This window comes from Zonotrichia albicollis, chromosome 36 (assembly GCF_047830755.1).
Source record: "Zonotrichia albicollis isolate bZonAlb1 chromosome 36, bZonAlb1.hap1, whole genome shotgun sequence".
Taxonomy (NCBI): domain Eukaryota; kingdom Metazoa; phylum Chordata; class Aves; order Passeriformes; family Passerellidae; genus Zonotrichia; species Zonotrichia albicollis.
The window spans coordinates 1,325,482-1,344,300 of record NC_133854.1 but is presented as its reverse complement, the minus strand read 5'-3'; the positions used below and the strand labels follow the sequence as shown (position 1 = coordinate 1,344,300).

The 18,819-nt window shown below is 53.4% G+C and overlaps 1 protein-coding gene across 1 annotated transcript; it reads left to right on the top strand.

The window, feature by feature from the left end:
- Positions 1-2,187: 2,187 nt before the first annotated feature.
- LOC141726540 (serine/threonine-protein kinase pim-1-like) lies at positions 2,188-5,345 on the top strand. Its single transcript, XM_074531465.1, has 6 exons — positions 2,188-2,201; positions 2,911-3,145; positions 3,253-3,303; positions 3,508-3,874; positions 4,468-4,644; positions 4,888-5,345. The coding sequence occupies exons 1-6, from the start codon at positions 2,188-2,190 to the stop codon at positions 4,992-4,994; spliced, it is 951 nt and encodes a 316-aa protein (XP_074387566.1). The 3' UTR covers positions 4,995-5,345.
- The last annotated feature ends 13,474 nt before the right edge of the window (positions 5,346-18,819 follow it).

The window sequence follows — 18,819 nt, the reverse complement described above, 5'->3', positions numbered from 1 at the left end:
GCTGGCACAGAAAATTAGCATCTGGCAATTTCTCAGTGCCAGCAAAACCTAAATGCAGTAATTTTCTGGCAAAGAAAGCCAGAACCCAGCAGCTTCCCAGTGGTGCCACCAGCACAGCCCAGGTCTGGTGTTTGCTGTGCAAGTGCCCAGATCTGGAAATTTCCCAGTGCTGGCACAGCCAAGTCCAGCTATTTGCTGGCACAGAAAGCCAAAATCTGGCAATTTCCTGATGCCAATACAGGTGCCCAGACCTGCTGTTTGCTGCCACTGCTCACATCTGGACATTCCCCTGTTTTCTGGCAGAGCCAAGTCTAGCAATTTTCTGGTAAAGAAAGCCACAATCTGGCAATTCCCTGCTACCGTCATTGGCAATGCCAAGATCCAGTGTTTGCTGGCACCACCAGTGTCCAGAGGTGGGAATTTCCAGGTGCCAGCACAGCCCAAGTCTAGTAATGTTCTGGCAAAGAAAGCCAAAACCTTGCAAATACCTGGTACCTACAGCAACCCAATCTTGTGTTTGCTGATACCACAGTGTCCAGATCCAGAATTTTTCAGGTTCCTGCACAGCATAATTCCAGCAATATGCTGGCACTGAAAGTTAACATTTGGCAATTTCCTGGTGCTGGCACATTCCCCACCCAGATCTGGTGTGTGCTGGCACTGCCAGTGCCCACATCTGGCAATTTCCCTCTTCTGGCACCGCCCATGTCCAGAATTTGCTGGCAAAGAAAGCTAAAACCTGGCAATTTCCCCTTGACAGCAATGCCCAATCTGGAGTTTGCTGGCAGCAGGATCCCAAGAAAGAAGGAAGGAAAGAAGGAAAGAAAAGAGGAAGGCATCCAGATCCAGTCCTGCCTGGAGCCTGGAGCCTGAAATGGGCTGTTTGCTGGCACTGCCAGTGCCCAGATCTGGAAATTTCCCTATTCTGGCACAGCCCAAGGGCAGCAATTTGCTGGCACAGAAATCCAAAACCAGTGGCAGCTTCCTGCTACTGGGTCTGGCACCACCCACATCTTGTGTTTCATGTAACCAGAACCCAGATTTGGAAATTTCTCAGTGCCAGCAGAGCCCAAATCTGGCAGATTTCTGTCACTGGCAATGACACCACCCAGATCTGGTGTTTGCTGGCAGCGCCAGCGCTCAGATCTGAAAACTTCCTGGTGCTGGCACAGCCCAAGCCCAGTGATTTGATGGCACAGAAAGACAAAATTTGTAAATCTGCAGGTTCTGGCTCCAGCACCATCCAGATCTGGTGTTTGCTGGGACCGCCAGTGCCCAGATTTGGAAATTTCCCGATGCCTTCACAGCCCAGGTCTAGCAAATTGGTTTTAGCTAGCTTAGGAAGAGAAGTTCCTCAGACTGTGACTTTTCTTTTTCTGGAAACTGTTTAAACCGGCTCTGGACTGAAAACCCAGAAAAACACCGGCGGCAGCTCACACCTGTGGCCCACCGAGCTCTGAGACTCTCCATTTCAGCACCAGAGGGACTTAGAAGAGACCGAGTGAGCCAACAACAACCCACAAAAAGGACTTTCTGAATTTGCCATCTCTTCAGCAGTGTCAGAGGTTTTATTTATTATTATTAATTTTTCATGCTTGTGAATACTTTACTTGTTAAATAAACTGGGGTTTTTTCACTTTTCTCAAGGGAAGTCTTTTCCTGAAATAATAGGGGGAGGGGCTGCTTGAACTTGCTTTCTAGACGGACCCTTTTGGAGGTTTCCTCCCAAAATTTGCCCTAAACCAGCACAAACAGTCAAAATGAAAATTTCACCAGTGGCCTAATTTCCTGGTGGCAAATCTTGTGACAGAAGCTTGACCATGTTCTCCATGAGAGATTCTTGGGAAGAGCAGACAGGAGAAGATTCCTGGAAAACTGAAACAGCTTTCCAGAAGGGAAATGAAAATGAAAGAAACAATCCAAGATGTTTTCATCTATTTATGTCTATGCTCCCCTTTTCCATGTTGCACTGCATCTCCATCCCAGTAATTCCAGATGCACCTCACCTCTAAGATCGGTGACTTAGTGACTTTTGGACACTCTAAAATACCATGAGCCACACACAGTTTTCCTTCCCCTCTTTTTACTGGAAAGCAACACTGGAGGTGTAAGTGCAGTGCTGGGGTCAGGTAAGAATCCTACCCCAAGGGAAGGTGGCCCGGCAGTGTCTGACCCTCAGCAAGGACAATGCCCAGCAGCAAGTGAGGGGATCGCTGTGCCAGTGTGCAGGAGTCAGGGCTCTGCATCCGGGCTCAAGGCTGCAAAGTTCCCGTGTTTGGACAGAAGAAGGGGCTGTCCCCGGGGCGCGCGGGGCTGGAACGTGGGGCTCGTGGGGCGAGCGGGGAACGGACACGGGGACGAACGGCCCCGGTGCTTCAGTTGCAGCGGCGGCAGCGGCGGCAGTGGCGGCAGAAGCTGCAAAACAGATACTTTTTAATAGTCTTTCTCCTTTGCTTTCTCTTTCTCTCTTTCTCTCTCTTTCTCTCCCTTTCCAGTTGTCCCGCACCGTTCTCTCAGAGTCCCTTGCCCGGCGTCCCTCTCCTCTCCCCGCCTCCCTTGTCCCCTTCAGGGCCGGGCCATGCCCCCGGCCCGCCCCCGGCCCCGGGCGAGGCTGCCCCGTGCCCGGCCCCGGCCGTCCCGCCGCGGTCTCGCCTCGGCCCGGCTCGGGCTGTACTGGCGGTGGCGCTGCTGGGCGGGCATCAGTGCCTGGGGCTGGGGCGGCATCGCCGCCCTTCGGCTCCGTCTGGCCCGAGCCCGGCCCCGGACCCGACGCAGGGTCCAGTCCCGACCCCGGCCCCGGCCCCGGCCCCGGTCCCGGCTCCCCCCGGGCCCCGCGGAGGACACAGGCAGCGCGGCCGCTCCCGCCGCCTCCGCTGCGGCTTCCCCGGCCCGAGCTCCGCCGCTCGGCAGCGCGGCCTCCGGCCCCAAGCCGCCGGGGCCCGGGGCGGGTGGGGATGCCGGGTCCGCGGCGGGTGAGGGGCGCTCGGGGGCCGTGGCTGGCCCCGGGCCGAGCGCTGACAGCCGCGTCTCGCCCGCAGGGAAGGCGCAGGAGGCCCTGCAGGAGCGGTACCGGCTTGGGTCGCTGCTGGGGCGCGGCGGCTTCGGCAGCGTCTTCGCTGCCACGCGGCTCTCGGACGGCGCCCCGGTGAGTGGCGGGGCCGGCGGCGGGCGCGGGAGGAGGGGATGGAGGAGGAGGATGGGTCTGGGCATGGCGGGCGGCGAGCTCACCCCGCTGCTCTCCCTCGCTCGCAGGTGGCCATCAAATGCGTGCCGAGAGATCTCATCCGGCACTGGGGCGAGCTGGTGAGTGAGCGGGGCCAGCGGCAGCAGCCGGGCCGTGCCGGGCGGCGAGGAGCCGGGGCCCGGCAGGGTGGGAGCCGCCGTGAGCCCTGCGGGGAGAGCGGGCGTGGGCTGAGCGGGGCGTGCAGAGCATCCCGGGCTGGCTGAGGGCTCCCAGAGCCCCGGCACGGCCTCGGCCCCACTGACGGCACCACGCTCCTCACGCAGCCCGACGGCACGAGCGCCCCGCTGGAGATCGTGCTGCTGGCCAAGGTGTCCCGTGGCCGTGCCGGTGTCATTCAGCTCCTGGAATGGCTTGAGCTCCCTGACATCTTCCTGCTGGTGCTGGAGCGTCCGGAGCGGTGCCAGGAGCTCTCGGGTGTCCTGGCGGAGCGGGGGTTCCTGCCGGAGGAGGAGGCGCGGGAGCTGTTCCGCCAGGTGCTGGAGGCCGTGCAGCACTGCACCAGCTGCGGGGTCCTGCACCGGGACATCAAACCACAGAACATCCTGCTCGAGCTGGCCAGCGGGCAGCTGAAACTCATCGACTTTGGCTGTGGCGCCTTCCTCCAAGACACAGCCTACACCCAGTTTGCAGGTGAGCCCTCGCAGGGGATGCTCCTGGGCATCTCGTGGCCCAGCCTGGGTGCAGCACTGCAATGGGATTGATGCTGGAGCCGAGTTGTTCCGGGTGGGGTGTGAGGGTTGCCAGCTCCCAGCCCTGCTGACAGCCTTCAGCACCCACTGTGGCCTGGGCTGGGGCTGGAGCTGGGGCAGCCAGCCCGACACAAACCCCCATGGGGGTAGCTGGGAGAGGGGTCTGACCCCATGCCCTGGATGGTTTGGTGTGCAGGCGAGGAAGGGCTTGGACTGCTCCACTCCCCTTGTTCTCCTTGGCTTATTAAGATTTTTGGGGGCCGTGCAGGTGGGAAGGAGAGTGGCTTTTCTCCACTACTGGGTGGGTTTTTCCTTTGTGTGTCATGGTTGGGCCTTCCTAGGGTTTCTTCTGCCCTCTTCCAGGACCAGTGGCTTCTTTTCCAGCCCCGAGTTTGTGCACAAGTCCCAGGTGCTGGAGAGAGGGCAGCGCTCACCCCGTGTGCCTCTGGGGCAACCCCCACATGCCCAGGGATGCTGGGGCCAGGCTCTGGGAGCAGCAGCATCCCCCTGCTGATCTCTGTCTGTGTTCCACAGGAACCCTGTCCTACAGCCCCCCAGAGTGGATCCAGCACCAACGCTACCACGGCGAGGCAGCCACAATCTGGTCTTTGGGCCTCCTGCTGTGCCACCTGGTCATGGGGAAGCACCCGTTCAGGAGGGGCCAGGAGATCATCCGGGGGCGAATCTTGTTCCCACGATGGCTCTCTCAAGGTGGATCCTCATCTCTGGGCACGCGGGGGAATACCAGTGCTGGGAGTCAGCAGCGGGCTGATGGGCATCCCACTCTGGCAGCTGCTGAGGAGGTGGCACATGTCCTGCTATCCTGCTCTCCTCCAAACAGAGTATCCATGGGGAAGTTTAGGCCCAGCTCTGGGCACAACCAGCATGATCTGGGCGTGGAAACAGGGGTACAACTTCTCCAACTGATTGGTGATTTCTGGTTTCTCTCCCCAGCATGCCAAGATGTCATTAAGAGATGTTTGTCCATGCAGCCTTCGGACAGGCCATCCTTAGAAGATCTTTTCTGTCATCCTTGGGTGAAGGGTGTTCCTCTGCCCTAGAAGACTGAAGAGATCCACGTGCACTGTTGGATCCAGGGGCCTGGCAGGTACCAGCTCCATGCATCTCTTGGCAATCAGTGGCAAAGCAAACCAAGCTGGTTTTGTCCTGCCTGTAGTTCTGAGCAGGGGTCAGCAGAAGGGAACACACAGCTCTTGGGCTGGAGCTGAGCTGCAGACATGGTGTGGCAAGCACTGGTGGCCACCAACCCCCCTGGTTTTGTTTGTATGGTTCATGGATGGCTGGGGCCCTGGGCAGAGCCCTGAGAGCCTGGTCTGGCCCCAGGGAAGGAGAAGGAGCCCCTGGAGAAGCTGTTCCAAGTGGGGCTGCTGCTGGAGACACCAAGGACAACCTCAAGGATGACAATCTCTTCCTTGGCCTGGCCAGCTGAAGATGATGGACTTGGATTCTGGCACCTTCTTCAAAGCCAGGCTCCAGGCCCAATTTGCAGGTGAGTCCACAGGCAGGGGGATGCTTCCAGATCTGGACATGGCACGGCCTGGCTGGGCACCAAAGATTCCCCCTTTGCAAGGGCAGATGCAATGAATTCTTCAGTCAGCTGCCCAGATGCTTTTTGACTCTGGGCAGCTACTGAGGGCTGGATGTGCCGTGGCTGGCTGCACGCTGGACACATGTGCTGCCCTCCTGCTCTGCTGCCAAAGACAGCAGGGATGGGCAGCTCTGGGCACAGCTCTGGGCACAGCCAGCATGGCCTGGGCACCGCAGGCCTTGGCACAAGGGTACAGGAGCCCTCAGCTGACGGGCGGTTTCTGCTTTCTCTCCTTGCAGCCGGGCTCTGCGGGTGCTGAGGCTGCTCTGGGCTCTGCCAGGGCTCTGCTGGGCTCAGCCCTGGGCCCAGCTGGGCTGGCTCTGCCCTCACATTGCTCTGACAGCTCTGCATCAGACGAGCCTGTTGCGAGCACAGCGCCTGAGCTTTCTGCTTTGCCCGGTGAGTGAGACTCTGCTGCAGGCCCAGAGATTGCAGCTGGGGACACACATCCAACTGGCAAGGACCCAAACTCTCCAGAGTCCCAGCTGAATGCCTGGATCTGTACAGGGTGTTTTGTCTGTCCCATTCTTCCTTCTTTATTGGCTGGAATTGTGCAACTGCACTTTTTTCCTCCTCTAGCAGTGCCACGAGTGGGCCAAAGCTGGCGAGTGGGCCATGCTCCTGAGGCAGTGCAGTCTGGAGCTGGTGGATGGAGAATTGCCCTTCTGCACTGCCAAACCAGAGCAAAAAGCCGTAAGTGGGACTTTGTGTCTCTAAGAAATCCCTGACAGTTTGAAAAGGAATGTGCATCTCATTTGCAGGCTGAGAAGGAAGGTCATCTTGTAAAGGATTTGGGCTTTAACAGGGTTTCCATTCCCAGTCCTGCTTGGAGCTGGAAGGGCACTAAACAATTTCCTCTTGCTCGACCACAATTTAAAATAACAATATTGGAAACAATCCCCAAAAACTTTTTATAAAGACTGCTGAGGTCAGTAAGATGGATCCATGCCATCAGCGCATTTACAAAAGACATGAGTTCTGTTTCAAAAGATCAGTTACCTCTAATTCAAAGTTAGAGAAGATTTTTCACTGCACACTTGGGTTTTGTTTTTATCTTTCATATTTTATATAGGTTTTTATTTCTTTTTCCTTTTTTTTCCTTTCAATAGAAAACATGTCCTATCAAAGGAATGTCTTTTGCTCCTGGTTCCCATGTGGAGCAGCTCCCTTCCTGCTGGCTGAGCTGCTCAGGCAGAGCCCGGCAGCTCCTGGCCCTGCAGGGCTGAGGCTTTTCCCCGTTGCTGGGCACACACTGATGGAGCAGCACTGCTGAACACGGGCACACAGAGGGACCAGCAGCTGCTGCCTTTGGCCACTGAGGCTCCAAGGCCCAAACTCTGAGCAGCCAGGGCTGGAAGAGACTGGCAGGATCTGATCCCTGACTCTGGGCCAGGGCTGCACAAATGACCCCACAGCAGCAGCAGCACATGGAGTTGACTTTGAGCACAGCCCCTGCCCCTCTTCCCTCCCATGTGCAGCGGTGTCACGGCAGCCTGAGGCACCTGGGAGCCCCCAGTGCCAGCAGGGACTGGAGATGGCAGCCCTGGGCTCCTGGAGGCTGTGCAAGGAACGGAGCTGGGCACTCCCTGTCCATGGGGAGCTTCCAGATGGAAAAGGCTGCTATGCCCAGGCAGCTCCAAGGGCACAGAAAGGAGGCTCTGGAGCACTGGATCTGTGCCAGTGCCACAGTCCTGGGCAGCAGCCAGCGAGCCCTGGGGGAACAGAGGGCACAGCAAGAGGTACAGAACCAGGCATGGGCAGAGACTGGGAAGAGCCAGGTCTGGGAGCAGGAACAGCTGCTCCATTGCACTCTTGGAGAAAGCTCTTGGCTGGTTCAAAGCGCTGAAAGGCGTGAGGGGCAGAGAGGAGGCCACAGCTAACACTGCTCCTGTTTGCACATCCTCCCCTCTCCGTGTCCCAGAAGGAATTGCATGGACTGGATTCATCTCTCTGAGTCGTCTTGTTCAGCATGAGCAGCTCAGCACCAGGAGCTGAAGCCTCAGGCCACAGGAGCTGGGCAAGAGGGAACTTTTGGAGCAAAGGAATGCTGCTAAAATTGCCCCAGCTGAATGCAGTGGATAGAATCATGGAATCACAGAATCCTTTCTGTTGGAAATGCCCTCTGAGCTCACCCAGTGCAGCCGCTCACCCAGCAGTGCCAAGCCCAGCACTAAATGACGTCCTTGAAGTGCCAAGGCCTGGATACCAGCCCTGAGTGAGGCCTGGACAGCAGGCCCTGAGCCAAAGGTGGCCTCTGGATGAACCTTCCAAGCAAAGGTTATCTTTGTATCTGCTCCCTGATGAAATATGCATGGTTATTAGCACTGAGATAGATGTAGCCACTCATTAGTGAAACATGTATTGACCTTTGTGTATTTAGAAGCCAGACAAGGCCATGAAATCTGACATCTGACCTTGTTTGGGGCTGTATGGTCAAAGTCACCTCCCTTGGTTCCTCCTTGAGCCCTGGCCAGGCTTTGGGAGGGACCCAAGAGGAGGATGAAAGCAGATGTTGCCACACTAGCAGTGCTGTCAGTTTGTTCATTCAGCACTGTCAGACCTGAGCCCTCTCCCAGTGGGGTTGGAGCCTCACCTTGTGGGTTTAGGCAGACAAAAATGAATTTGTTAAGAGTACATTAGAAACAGCACCTTCACAAGGAACAATTATTGTTGGAATGCTCCCACATGGAGCAACAGAAGAAGGTTCTAATCTTGAGCTCAGATGCCATTTTTGCAAGTGAAATATTAATGTAATAAATAACTATATATATATATTTATAGGATAATAAGACCTTTATATATATATTTATTTTTTATATATATGTCCATATCAATCTATAAATGTATTTCTCTATCACTGTCTACATATAAAATTATCATAATGTGAAATATTGGTGACACTACTAAATTGGTAGCTTTGGCTGCTCAGGGATGTAACACTAAATACCCTACAGAACAGGATTGGCCAGGACATTAATGTCAGTGGCCAACTTTGTGAGATTGTATACAATGAAAAAGGAGGAAGGGATGAAATTGGCTATTTTTACAGTGTTTGCTGATTCTGTGATGCAGAGTGCTTTGTCTATTCCTGTGAAAAATGCAGTGATTAAGCCTGCACGGTTTTTCATGTACCAGACTATGCACAAGCTGCAGGACTGGTTGAACGGGTTGTTAAAAGAGCAGTTGAAAAAATGAGGAGATGGAACCTTTGCCCATGGAGAACCCATCTCCCAGATGTGCTCCATGCCCTTCACAATGGCCCACTGGGGAAATGGAACCCCCTGGCTGTGCACGGCTGCCCCCAGTTTGCAAATCCAACCATGGGCAGTGAGACTTGGGCTGCCTGGGAAATTGTTCTGGCTGTGATGGCCCCTGGCAGGGCCAGCCCAGAGGCTGCAGGGCTGGGCCTTCATGCATTGGAATTAATGTGGAGAAATTCAAAGCAAATGAGAGCTGTCAATACCGAAACAGGAATTCAGATGCCTCCAGGACACTTTGCTTTGGTAACTGCTCCCCTGGAGCTTGGCCTTGCAAAGTGTTCATGTCATGGCAGGAGGAACTGATGCAGAATATCAAGGAGAAATTACAGTAATTCTGTTAAACTATAGTGACCAGGATTGGATTATTCAACCCCATGACAGGGTAGCACAATTACTGATCTTGCAATTTAAAGAACTAATTTGAAAAAAGGAGATCCAGCTCCAATCACCACTGTTTGTGGAGATAAAGGGTTTGGATGCAGCAGCCCTAATAATGGAGCCAGAGTGTGGGTCCGGAGGCCAAATGGCCCTCCCGAGGCAGCTGAAGGAGCAGCTCCTAGGAAAGACAACTCTGAGTCCTGAACCCTGGACTGGAACAATGGGAATGTGTCCCTGCAGCCAGGGATTCTGTGTGAGAACAAGGAGATCTGACAGGAGATTGTTTTACACATCCTGCCAGACCAAATCTCCCTGTTTACCCCAAGGGCCCCTGTGGAAAATGCTCTGATCCACGGGCTCCATGTGAAGGCTGCTGTGACACTGAGGGACTTGCACAGGAATTCCATCCAGGAGCCTGAGTGCCCCCAGGGACTGGGACTCAGCCCCTTCCAGCCAGAGGGGAAAGGGCCCCCCAGGCCTTGTTAGCCACAGACAGCATGGTAAAGCTGAACAGCAAAGGGCCTTGGGGCATTATTCTGGAATTAAAAAGGTGCCAGCTCCAGGCACAACAGAATTCTTGTTCCTAACTCCAATGGGATTGAGAAAAAAGAATGAAGAAAGGTGTCACTAAAGTACTACTGGTATCTGTAAGGTGTACCTTGATAGTCAGCCAGAATCTTTGTCTGCCACAAACACCTCTAGTGTTTCACAAAGGGATTGGTCATCAAAATGTAATGATGGGTTATGATGGATTGCTGAGCTTCTTTTGTAATTCTTTGCTAATGATGATGTGCTTTGGTGAGCTTATCCTTTTGTAACTCTTTGCAGCTGTGCATGATATAAATGACACAATTCCTTAAGTTGGTGTCTGTGTCTTTGGTAGTGACCCTGCCCACTGGGGACACAGGGCCCCCTATTGCCTAAGTGTTCCCTGGGAAGGCAAAAGCCCTCCCTCCAAAATTCCCCCCTTCCTCCTTGTTCCCCCCTTCATACCCTGAGCATGATGTGCTCTGGTCTGGGCTATGCCCGGGGTGAGTTGGGGTCCCCTGTCCTGGCTGTGTCCCCTGCCCAGCTCCCCCGCAGCCCCAGCCCCTCCCCAGCGTGGCTGCCGAGGGGCAGGACAGGCCTTGGCTGTGCTGCAGCTCAGCAAGAACAAAACCATCTCTGCGTGCTCAGCCCTGTGCTCAGCCCCCGGCCCAGCATTGTCTCAGTGGCAGGGGCTGTTCCCTCAGTCCCTGCCAGGGGTTTCCATGGCAACTGCCAGGCCAGGTGACCCAGGTGTCCCCCCCCAGTGTCGGTTGCCATAGAAACAGTGCCCAGCCCTGCCCCTTTCTGTCAGGCTGACCTGGCCTTTGGCCCTGGCAGTGCCGTTGGCTGCTGGTTCCTGGTGCCTGAGCGGCCAGCGCGGCACAGGGCAGGTGGCCATGGCACAGCCCCCAGCAAGGGATCCCCTCTGGCTCTGGGCACTGACACCAGCCCTGAGCAAGGGCCCAGGGCAGCTTCCCATGGCCACCAACCAACACAACAGCTCCAGGCACTGGTTGCCATGGCACCAAACCAAGGAACAGGTCCCCGTGGCCATTGCCATGGCACCTGGTGGCACCAACGAGTGTCACTGCAATTGTACCTGGAACAGCCCTGACAGCGCTTTGTCCCAGGGTTGCCATGGCAGCTGAGGACAGACACAGCTGGTGCTCTGTAAGGGCCCTGGGGCAGACTGGAAGGAGCAGAAGAGCAGGAGCTGATCCATCCCCAGTGCGCTGCACAGCCCAGGGCAGCATCCCAGAGCGTCCTCATGGAGCTGCCAACAACATCCCCCCTCTGCAGCCCTGGCCTCTCCCCAGCTCACACAGGTGCCCCATCCTTGCAGGCACAGACACGGCAGCACTGCCTCAGCAGCCCCTGTTTGCATTGCACAGAGCAGGGGGAGCACCCCCATGCTGTTGCTGTGGGGACATGAACCTGAGGGAGCACAAATGCCATCAGCCCTGGGGCCAGCAAGGGCTGGGGGATGGCAGGGAAACCACCCAGGTTTGTCCTGGCCTCTGCACTCAGCCAGAAAGATTGTTCCCATCAGCTGGGAGTGCCCTGTGAGTGCCATCCTGTGGGTGCCCTGTGATGGCACTCAAGGTGATCTGTTCCATAACCTTGCTGGGCACCCAGGTCAGGCTGACAGGCCTGGAGCTCCCCAGATCCTCCTTCCAGCCCTTCTTGGGGATGGGCTCACACTGGCACCTCCAGTCCTCTGCGAGCTCCCTGCTGAGCCAGCACTGATGGTAAATGATGGAGCACAGCCTGGGGAGCTCATCTCCAGCTCCCTCATTGCCCTAGGATGGATCCTGTCTGATCCCATTCACCTGTGAGCATCTGAGTGGCTCAGCAGGTCACCCACTGCTTCCTTCTGGATTCCAGGGGCTGTTCTGCTCCCTGTGCCCATCTACCAGCTCAGGAGAACACTTGTCCTGAGGATATCCTCTCCTAATATTGAAAATTGAAACAAACTAGGGGTAAAGTAGCTCAGCCTTTTCCTTATCTTTTGTTACTATATTCTCCACTGCATCCAATAAAGAGTAGATGTTCTCCTACTCCTCCTCCTTTTTGCTATTTTTTCTTTATTAAAACATTTTTATTATTTTTGCAGAACCCTCCAGGTTAAGTTTTAATAGAGTTTTTAACTCTCAGCTTTACTTTCTGTATGACCCAGCAACATCCTTGAAGACTTCCTGAGTTGCTGATCCTTTTTCCACCCCTGAATCTCCAGAAAACCTCCATGGGCAGCCAGACCAGTCATTTTCCTCACTAGCTCATCTTCTGCTGCACTGGGACAGGCTGCTTCTTCCCCCTTATGATTACTTTCTTGAAATGTGTCCGTCCTTCCAGGACCCCTTTGTTTTTAAGGGCTGTTTCCCCTAAAGCAATCAGTACCTGATTAGGTATTCCCCAAATCTGCAGCCTAACCAGGCCAAAGTCTGCCCTTCCTATTTCCAGGGCAGAAGTTTTGTTGCTGCCCCTTCCTCTTTCACAGAACATTGAACACTTCATTATTTCATGGTCACCTTGCCCCAGGCAGCTTCAGAGCCCCACATCTGCCACCAGCCCTTCTCTGTTTGTGAACAGCAGCAGACAGAGCTTTCCTTGGCAGGGGGAGTGTTACCAAAAATTTAGTAAAACAGAAAATTCCTTAACCCCAATGTAGCATTAGGAAGCAGCATTCTTTATTCAGCTGGATGCACGGGGGAGAGCTCCTCCCAAAGCTGTGCATGCTGAGTACAGGAAAGTTTCTCTTGATATTCTGTATTTTGCATACACATTCATTGATTGTCCTGGACTAAAAATACATATGATAATCATTTCTCCAAAATCATTAACATATTTCCCCTCCCCTTTACCCATGCATTCTCCTGTCCTGGGGGTCTCCCTGGTGGTCCCTGGTGCTCGTGGACCCCGAGTTCCCGTGGGCCTGGCTGAGCTGGCAGGACACTGAGGCTGCTGAACTTCCAGTTCCCTTCTCACACAATGGGCACTATGTGGTTTCCGCAGGCCTGGGGTTGTGGAGAACAAGCTCCGGGTGTGAGCTCACCTGGTGAAGACAATTTATCATCTGGTACCATGTGGTCACAGAGTGGGCTATGACATCACAGAGTGGGTTATGTGAAGTCATCGAGCAGCCATGGCATCATAGCGTGCCTCTGTGACATCAGAGACCCAGCTGTGACATCACAGGGCAGAGGTCTGACATCACAGTGCAGACTATGGCATCACAGATGTTGGAGAATTTTGCTCAGACATGGCTTGAAGGAAAAAAAGGCCATGAAAAAATACAGCTGGTGGAAAAGAAAAAGGCAGCTGTAAGCAGCAAATTCTCAAGCCTGATCCTGTAAACAACAAAATTCTCTGGCACGTTTCTGTAAACAGCAGCGTTCTCAGGCTTGGTTTTTAATAACAAGTAAATACCTTGTCCTTGGATAGTTATGGGAAAGCAAAGTGACAAACATGGAGGCCTTGAGAACCGTTCATAACAGGATGAGAAAAACAAGTCTTGGTCTCAATAACAAACCACAGGTATTGAAAAGAAAAGGAAGGGTTGCTGAATGATCTGTAGCCAATGATGAGCTCGGGTTTTGCAATATGTATGAACTTAATTAACACGGTTATAAAATGTGCATGTTGGATCAATAAATTGGAGTTCGATGCTTATCAGAGGGTGGGTTGTCTCCCTTCGCTTCTACACACAGACTCTGGTGTGACATCATAGATCAGCTGTGTGACATTGGAGAATGGGCTGTGATATCCCAGAGCAGGTTGTGGCATCCCAGAGGGGTGGTGTGACATCCCAGCAGGGCTGTGTCAGGTCACTGGGTTGGTCACTCTGCCCCAGCTCCCCCTCACAGTTTCTCCCAACAATGTTTCTCCTGCCCCAGCTCCCACTCACAGTTTCTCCCATTAATGTTTCTCCCAAACACAGTTTCTCTAATGCTGTTCATGCCCAGCAGGGTCCCTGTGCCCCGGGATCCCCCCAGACTACCTGGAGCCACAGCCTCCACCAAAGGATGTTCCACAGGATCCACCCCAGAGCCTGACAGGGGACAAGGGGCCAGGGCTGTGTGACCAGGAGAGCAAGGACTGGGATTATCCAGGTCACTGTGGCCTGGGTTGGGTTGCCCAGGGCAGGAAAGATGTCTGGCAGCTGGAGCAGGGTCTGGGAAGGGCCCCAAGGTGGGGCTGGAGCCCCTGGGCTGTGAGCAGAGGCTGAGGGAGCTGGGCTGGTCCAGCCTGGAGCAGGGAAGGCTGAGGGGCTCCTCATGCCAGCCTGGCAGTGCCAGCCAGGAGGGGATGGAGAACACAGAGCCAGGCTCTTCATAGGGGGCTGGGGGGAGACAAAAGCCAATGGGTGGAAGGGGAAAGAGGGGAGATCAGCCAGGGCATGAGCAGATGAAATGAGTCAGGCTGCTTTCAGCATTTCCTCAACACCAAGAGTAGCCTGACCTCCCTTCTCCATCCACCACTGATAGATTTGCAAATCAGGAATTGTTTGAGCTGTTCTGTTCTCAGTCCAGGACAAGAATCCTGATACAAGAACTTAATTGTGTTTATATCTATCGCAGAACCACATTAGTCAAAAATTTATTTTTGTATGCAAATCAGTTGTGAACAGTGGACTCATCAGACATGCTGGGACATTGCACATAGCTCAGAAAAGAGGTTGTAATTTTGTGATTGTTATTTTAATGGTGTAAGTTTTATTAAGTTATATCCTGTTCAACTGTGGTCTGTTGGCTAGGTCCAGTGTGGGCTGGAGGAAGTTCAGATTTGCACAAGGCTGCTCTGAGTGCCAGCCTTGGATGGGGAAAATGGTGGGGTGGGGGTAGGGACAGAGTCTGATTGATTGTCAGCCATGAAAGGTCTTGATTTTCATACCCAGTCAAACTGCATGAGGAGGTACTTGGATTCAATGTCAATTGGAGATTGCACATTTCAATGAATTACTAGTAAAACAAAATTACAGGACCTAAAAAAATATTTTCTTGCTGTTTTTTTTAAATTCAGGGTATTCACATTGAATTGGCTTCTGAAATCTGACTAACTAACCACACATTTGATTTGAACACTTCAATCAAATTATTCCCAGAAGCTTAGCTTGTTTAGCTGTTCTGGATGGTAATGAGCCCTGGGACACTGAATTCCTGCACTGAAGAGCTGAAGGCTGAACAAGCCTCTGGAGCAGGAAAATTCAGCAGCAGCCACCAAGGTGCTGAGGATGTCAGCAGCCCCCACTGAGGCCATCCCTGCCCAGAGGCCGTGGGGGAATGGGCAGACAAGGAGAGCGTCCCTGGGGCTGGGGCAGCACAACTCAGAGGCACCAGCGGCTCCAGCTGGGCAATGGAGTGTGGAATGGGGCTGGGAAAGCCCTGCCTGAGCTGGGCCAAGCAGGACACACAAGCCCTGACTTCCATCCAGTAGAAAACTCTGTCAAGGAGATATTTAAAAGGAATTACAATTGTTTCTGTATTCTGAATTGGACTCCCTGGAGAAACACCAACAAGAGATCCTCAGGAGCTCAAAACAACCAAACAATCTTTACAGGTAACTTTAGAAAGTCAGAGAATTTTTGGCAAAAGATTTAATATGACATTCAATCAACACAGAACACTTCTTAAAGCACTGACTTGGCCCATTCAACTTCACAAACTCTAAGCTATTGGAACTTTACATTACTCAAATTTGCTAAAGGAGTGCAATAGAAGAAAAGGACAGAGAGAGAGGCAGAAAGGATACAGAGGAGCATAAACAAGGTACCAACTCCTGGATTCCAGTAGTGTTTAGACGGAAATTCCAAGAGCAGGTAGGGCCAAGATGTGTACTTGCCTTGTGCTCAGCCTTCAATACCCCTTGGTCTCCCTGGGCCCTTCCCCCAGCTGGGACTGTGGGTCATTTGGTCCCTCAGGAGCTGGGCTGGGGCTGCAGAGGTGGCTGTGGAGCATTGCCTGTGCTGTGCCAGGGACTGGCAGCCACTGCTGGGCTGGCATAAAGGCTCTGGGGGGATTGGGGTTCCAGGGCAGGGGAGGGCTTGACCTGCCCCTTCCTCCCCTATTGGAATAAGATCCCAATATTACCAGGTAGATTGTGCCTGGACTCGTCTGACCCCTGCTCCTGGGCCAAATGAGGCAACTGTCTCTGAGGTGTTTCACCTCAGAGACACTTTTGGCTGGCTGGATGGTGCAGCTGAGTGCCGAAACAAGTCCAGGCTTGTAGAAACTCAGTTTGCCTCAGGTGGGAAGGCTTCAGGCTAAGGTGAGGAGGAAAAGGAGACAGATTCTGCCGGAGGGTTAATATCAAGAGTTTATTCCATGGTCACAGACATCTGAATCTTAGGTAACAGCTCCAACAGAATCCCGACCGCATGGCCTGAGTGACTTTTTAAGCTCCGGGGGAAGGGGGAGGGAAGGGACAGGTGAGCCACCAACCAGGTGGGAGGGGCAGGGTCTCAGGTGTGGGAAATAGGTATGATTCGTTCTGATAAAAATTGAAACAGTAATCAATATTGATACAGTAATTAATATTTGAGAATAATAAAATAGTAAATAGTTAAAAGTTGTAATGCCAAAGAAGAGAGGGAAAGGAGTGGCTCCACCCACCCCCCCTTCCCAGCAGATGTTCTCAAGGACCACAGGAAAGAAGCTGAAGATACAGTTGCTAAAAATGACCAAGAACCTGGTTTGGTCCAAGAAAATGCTAATTATAAGGGTCTTATTGCTTTGATATGTAGATGCAGTGATACGTTAGTCTTGGCTTACATTGTACTGGCTTGGTGTGCATGTGTAACCCAAAGGTGAATTAAAAGACAATGAAGAAGACTACAGGGCATTCATCAGTGATGACCCCCAAAGACTTGTGCGACCACCAAACTGAGTGGTGGCGCATGCGTGGTAAAGGTGGTAATGAAGGCGGAGACAGAAAAGTGATGAACCGAAAATAGGAGGAGATGGAATTGACACATGACATATAAGGGGTGAATTTTCCTTGGCAAGCTTGTACGTGAAGTGACAAGGGTCATTGAACCCTGCACTCCGTACCCCGTGGTTGTTTTTGCTTATGCGCTATTATTTGAACCAAATTGTCCCTTATTTATATATTTTCTAAACTATTCAATTAAAATTTTTGCTTTCTTAAATATTGTTTGGTTTATTTGATGGGATAATTGGGCAAACATAACACAGGGAACGATGACACCCAGACAGACCAATGACCTCTGGGCACAGGGGCATCTTTTGAAGCTGACCAACCACAGGATGGTCTTGCTGGAGTGTTAAGACTGATTGACAGCCCAGCAGGGGGCAAAGGGGAAGGGGAAGAGAGATATTGCCACACCTGGGAAGGGGCTGGGAAGTTTAAAACCGGAAATTGCAACACACTGCAACACTCCCCACATATGAAATGTCTTGAGCCAAGAAACTCCTCCACTCTGTCACAATAGGGAATACTGGAGGTGAAATCCAAATTCTGGCCATGGGCACCTAGATAAGAAGAACAGTTCTTTTCCTTAGGAATGAAAGCCCCGGTTCTCAGTAAATTTCTGGTTTGATTGTTTGTATTCTGTTTGGTTTTGTTGTTGCTTTGTTTCCTTGTTGTGCCTGAAGTGTCCAGTCAGGAGCAGAGTGACTCTTGCCAAGGAACTTTGTGCTGCTGTCCCTTAATATTCAATCTGGTTTTTGCTGCTCCCTTGCTGGGGATTTTTTCAGCATTCTCAAGGCCTTGTTGGTAGCAGGGTGAAGGAGCCCTGGCCCAGGCTCTGGCCCTGGGAGGAATGAGGATGCTGCTGGGGGGTCCCTGTCCCCCAGGGCCACCCCCAGGGCCCCGGCCCCCCGTCCCCGTGTCAGGCTCTGGGGTCGATCTCGTGGAACATCCTCTGGGGGAGGCTGTGGGGCTGGGGGCGGGGGGACCCGGGGGGACAGGGGACCCTGCTGTGCGTGAGCAGGGATGGACTGCTCTGGGGGCAGCTGTGAGGGAAGCCGGGGCAGAGTGACCTCCCCAGGGACCTCACACAGCCCCTGTGATGTCACACTGCCCTGTGATGTCACACAGCCCATGTGATGTCACACTGCCCCTGTGATGTCACACAGCCCCATGATGTCACACTGTCCCCGTGATGTCACACACCCCCTGTGATGTCACACTGCCCTGTGATGTCACACAGCCCCTGTGATGTCACATAGATCTTTGTGATGTCACACTGCCCCTGTGATGCAACACTGCCCCCGTGATGTCACACAGTTCCCGTGATGTCACACTGCCCCTTTGATGTCCCAGAGCCAATGCTGAGACGTCACTCTATGATGTGATACAGCTGCTCTGTGATGTCACAGACGTCTCTGTGATGTCAGAAAATCACTCTATGATTTCACAATCTCTACTGTGATGTCACAGCGTGCTCTATGATGTTACACAGCCACCCGGTGTTGTCAAAGCCCACTCCCTGATGTCACAGAGCCACCTTCTATGATGGCAGGATCTGCTCTATGGCCTCACACCCTAATCTATGATGTCACAGCCAGCTCTGTGATGTAAAAACCCCCCTCAGTGATGTCACAAAACCCTCTCGGTGATGTCGTACTGACACTCTGTAAGGTCACATCACATACTTTGACCTCACTGCACGCTCTATGATGTCATGCAGCCATGCCATGATCTCACAGCCTGTTCTGTGATGTCACACAGTCCCCTCTATGACACTGTAGCTGCTCAGTGACCTCACACAACAAACTCTGGGATGTCACAGCCCAATCTGTGACCTCACACAGCCCACTCTGTGCTGTCACACAGCCCCTTGCTGACATCCCAGCTGCTCTGTGCCTCTGTGACACAGCCACAGAGGTGCTGCTGTGACACAGCCCCCTCAGGGCCATCCCACAGCCCCTGCCAGTGCTGAGCCCCTGTGAGCTCTGTCTGTGCCCTGCTGGTGTCCCTGAGGGGCCCTGGCAGTGCCCCAGCCCTGCTGGGCTGTGCACAGGAGCTGCTCCTGGCCAGAGCTGTCTCTCTGCAGCGCTGCCCTTGCCAGGAGCTGCCTCTGGGCCAGGAGCCCGGCCCAGCTCAGCAGCACAGACACAGCACAGGGACTTTAATGAGCCTCTGGGGCTTTGG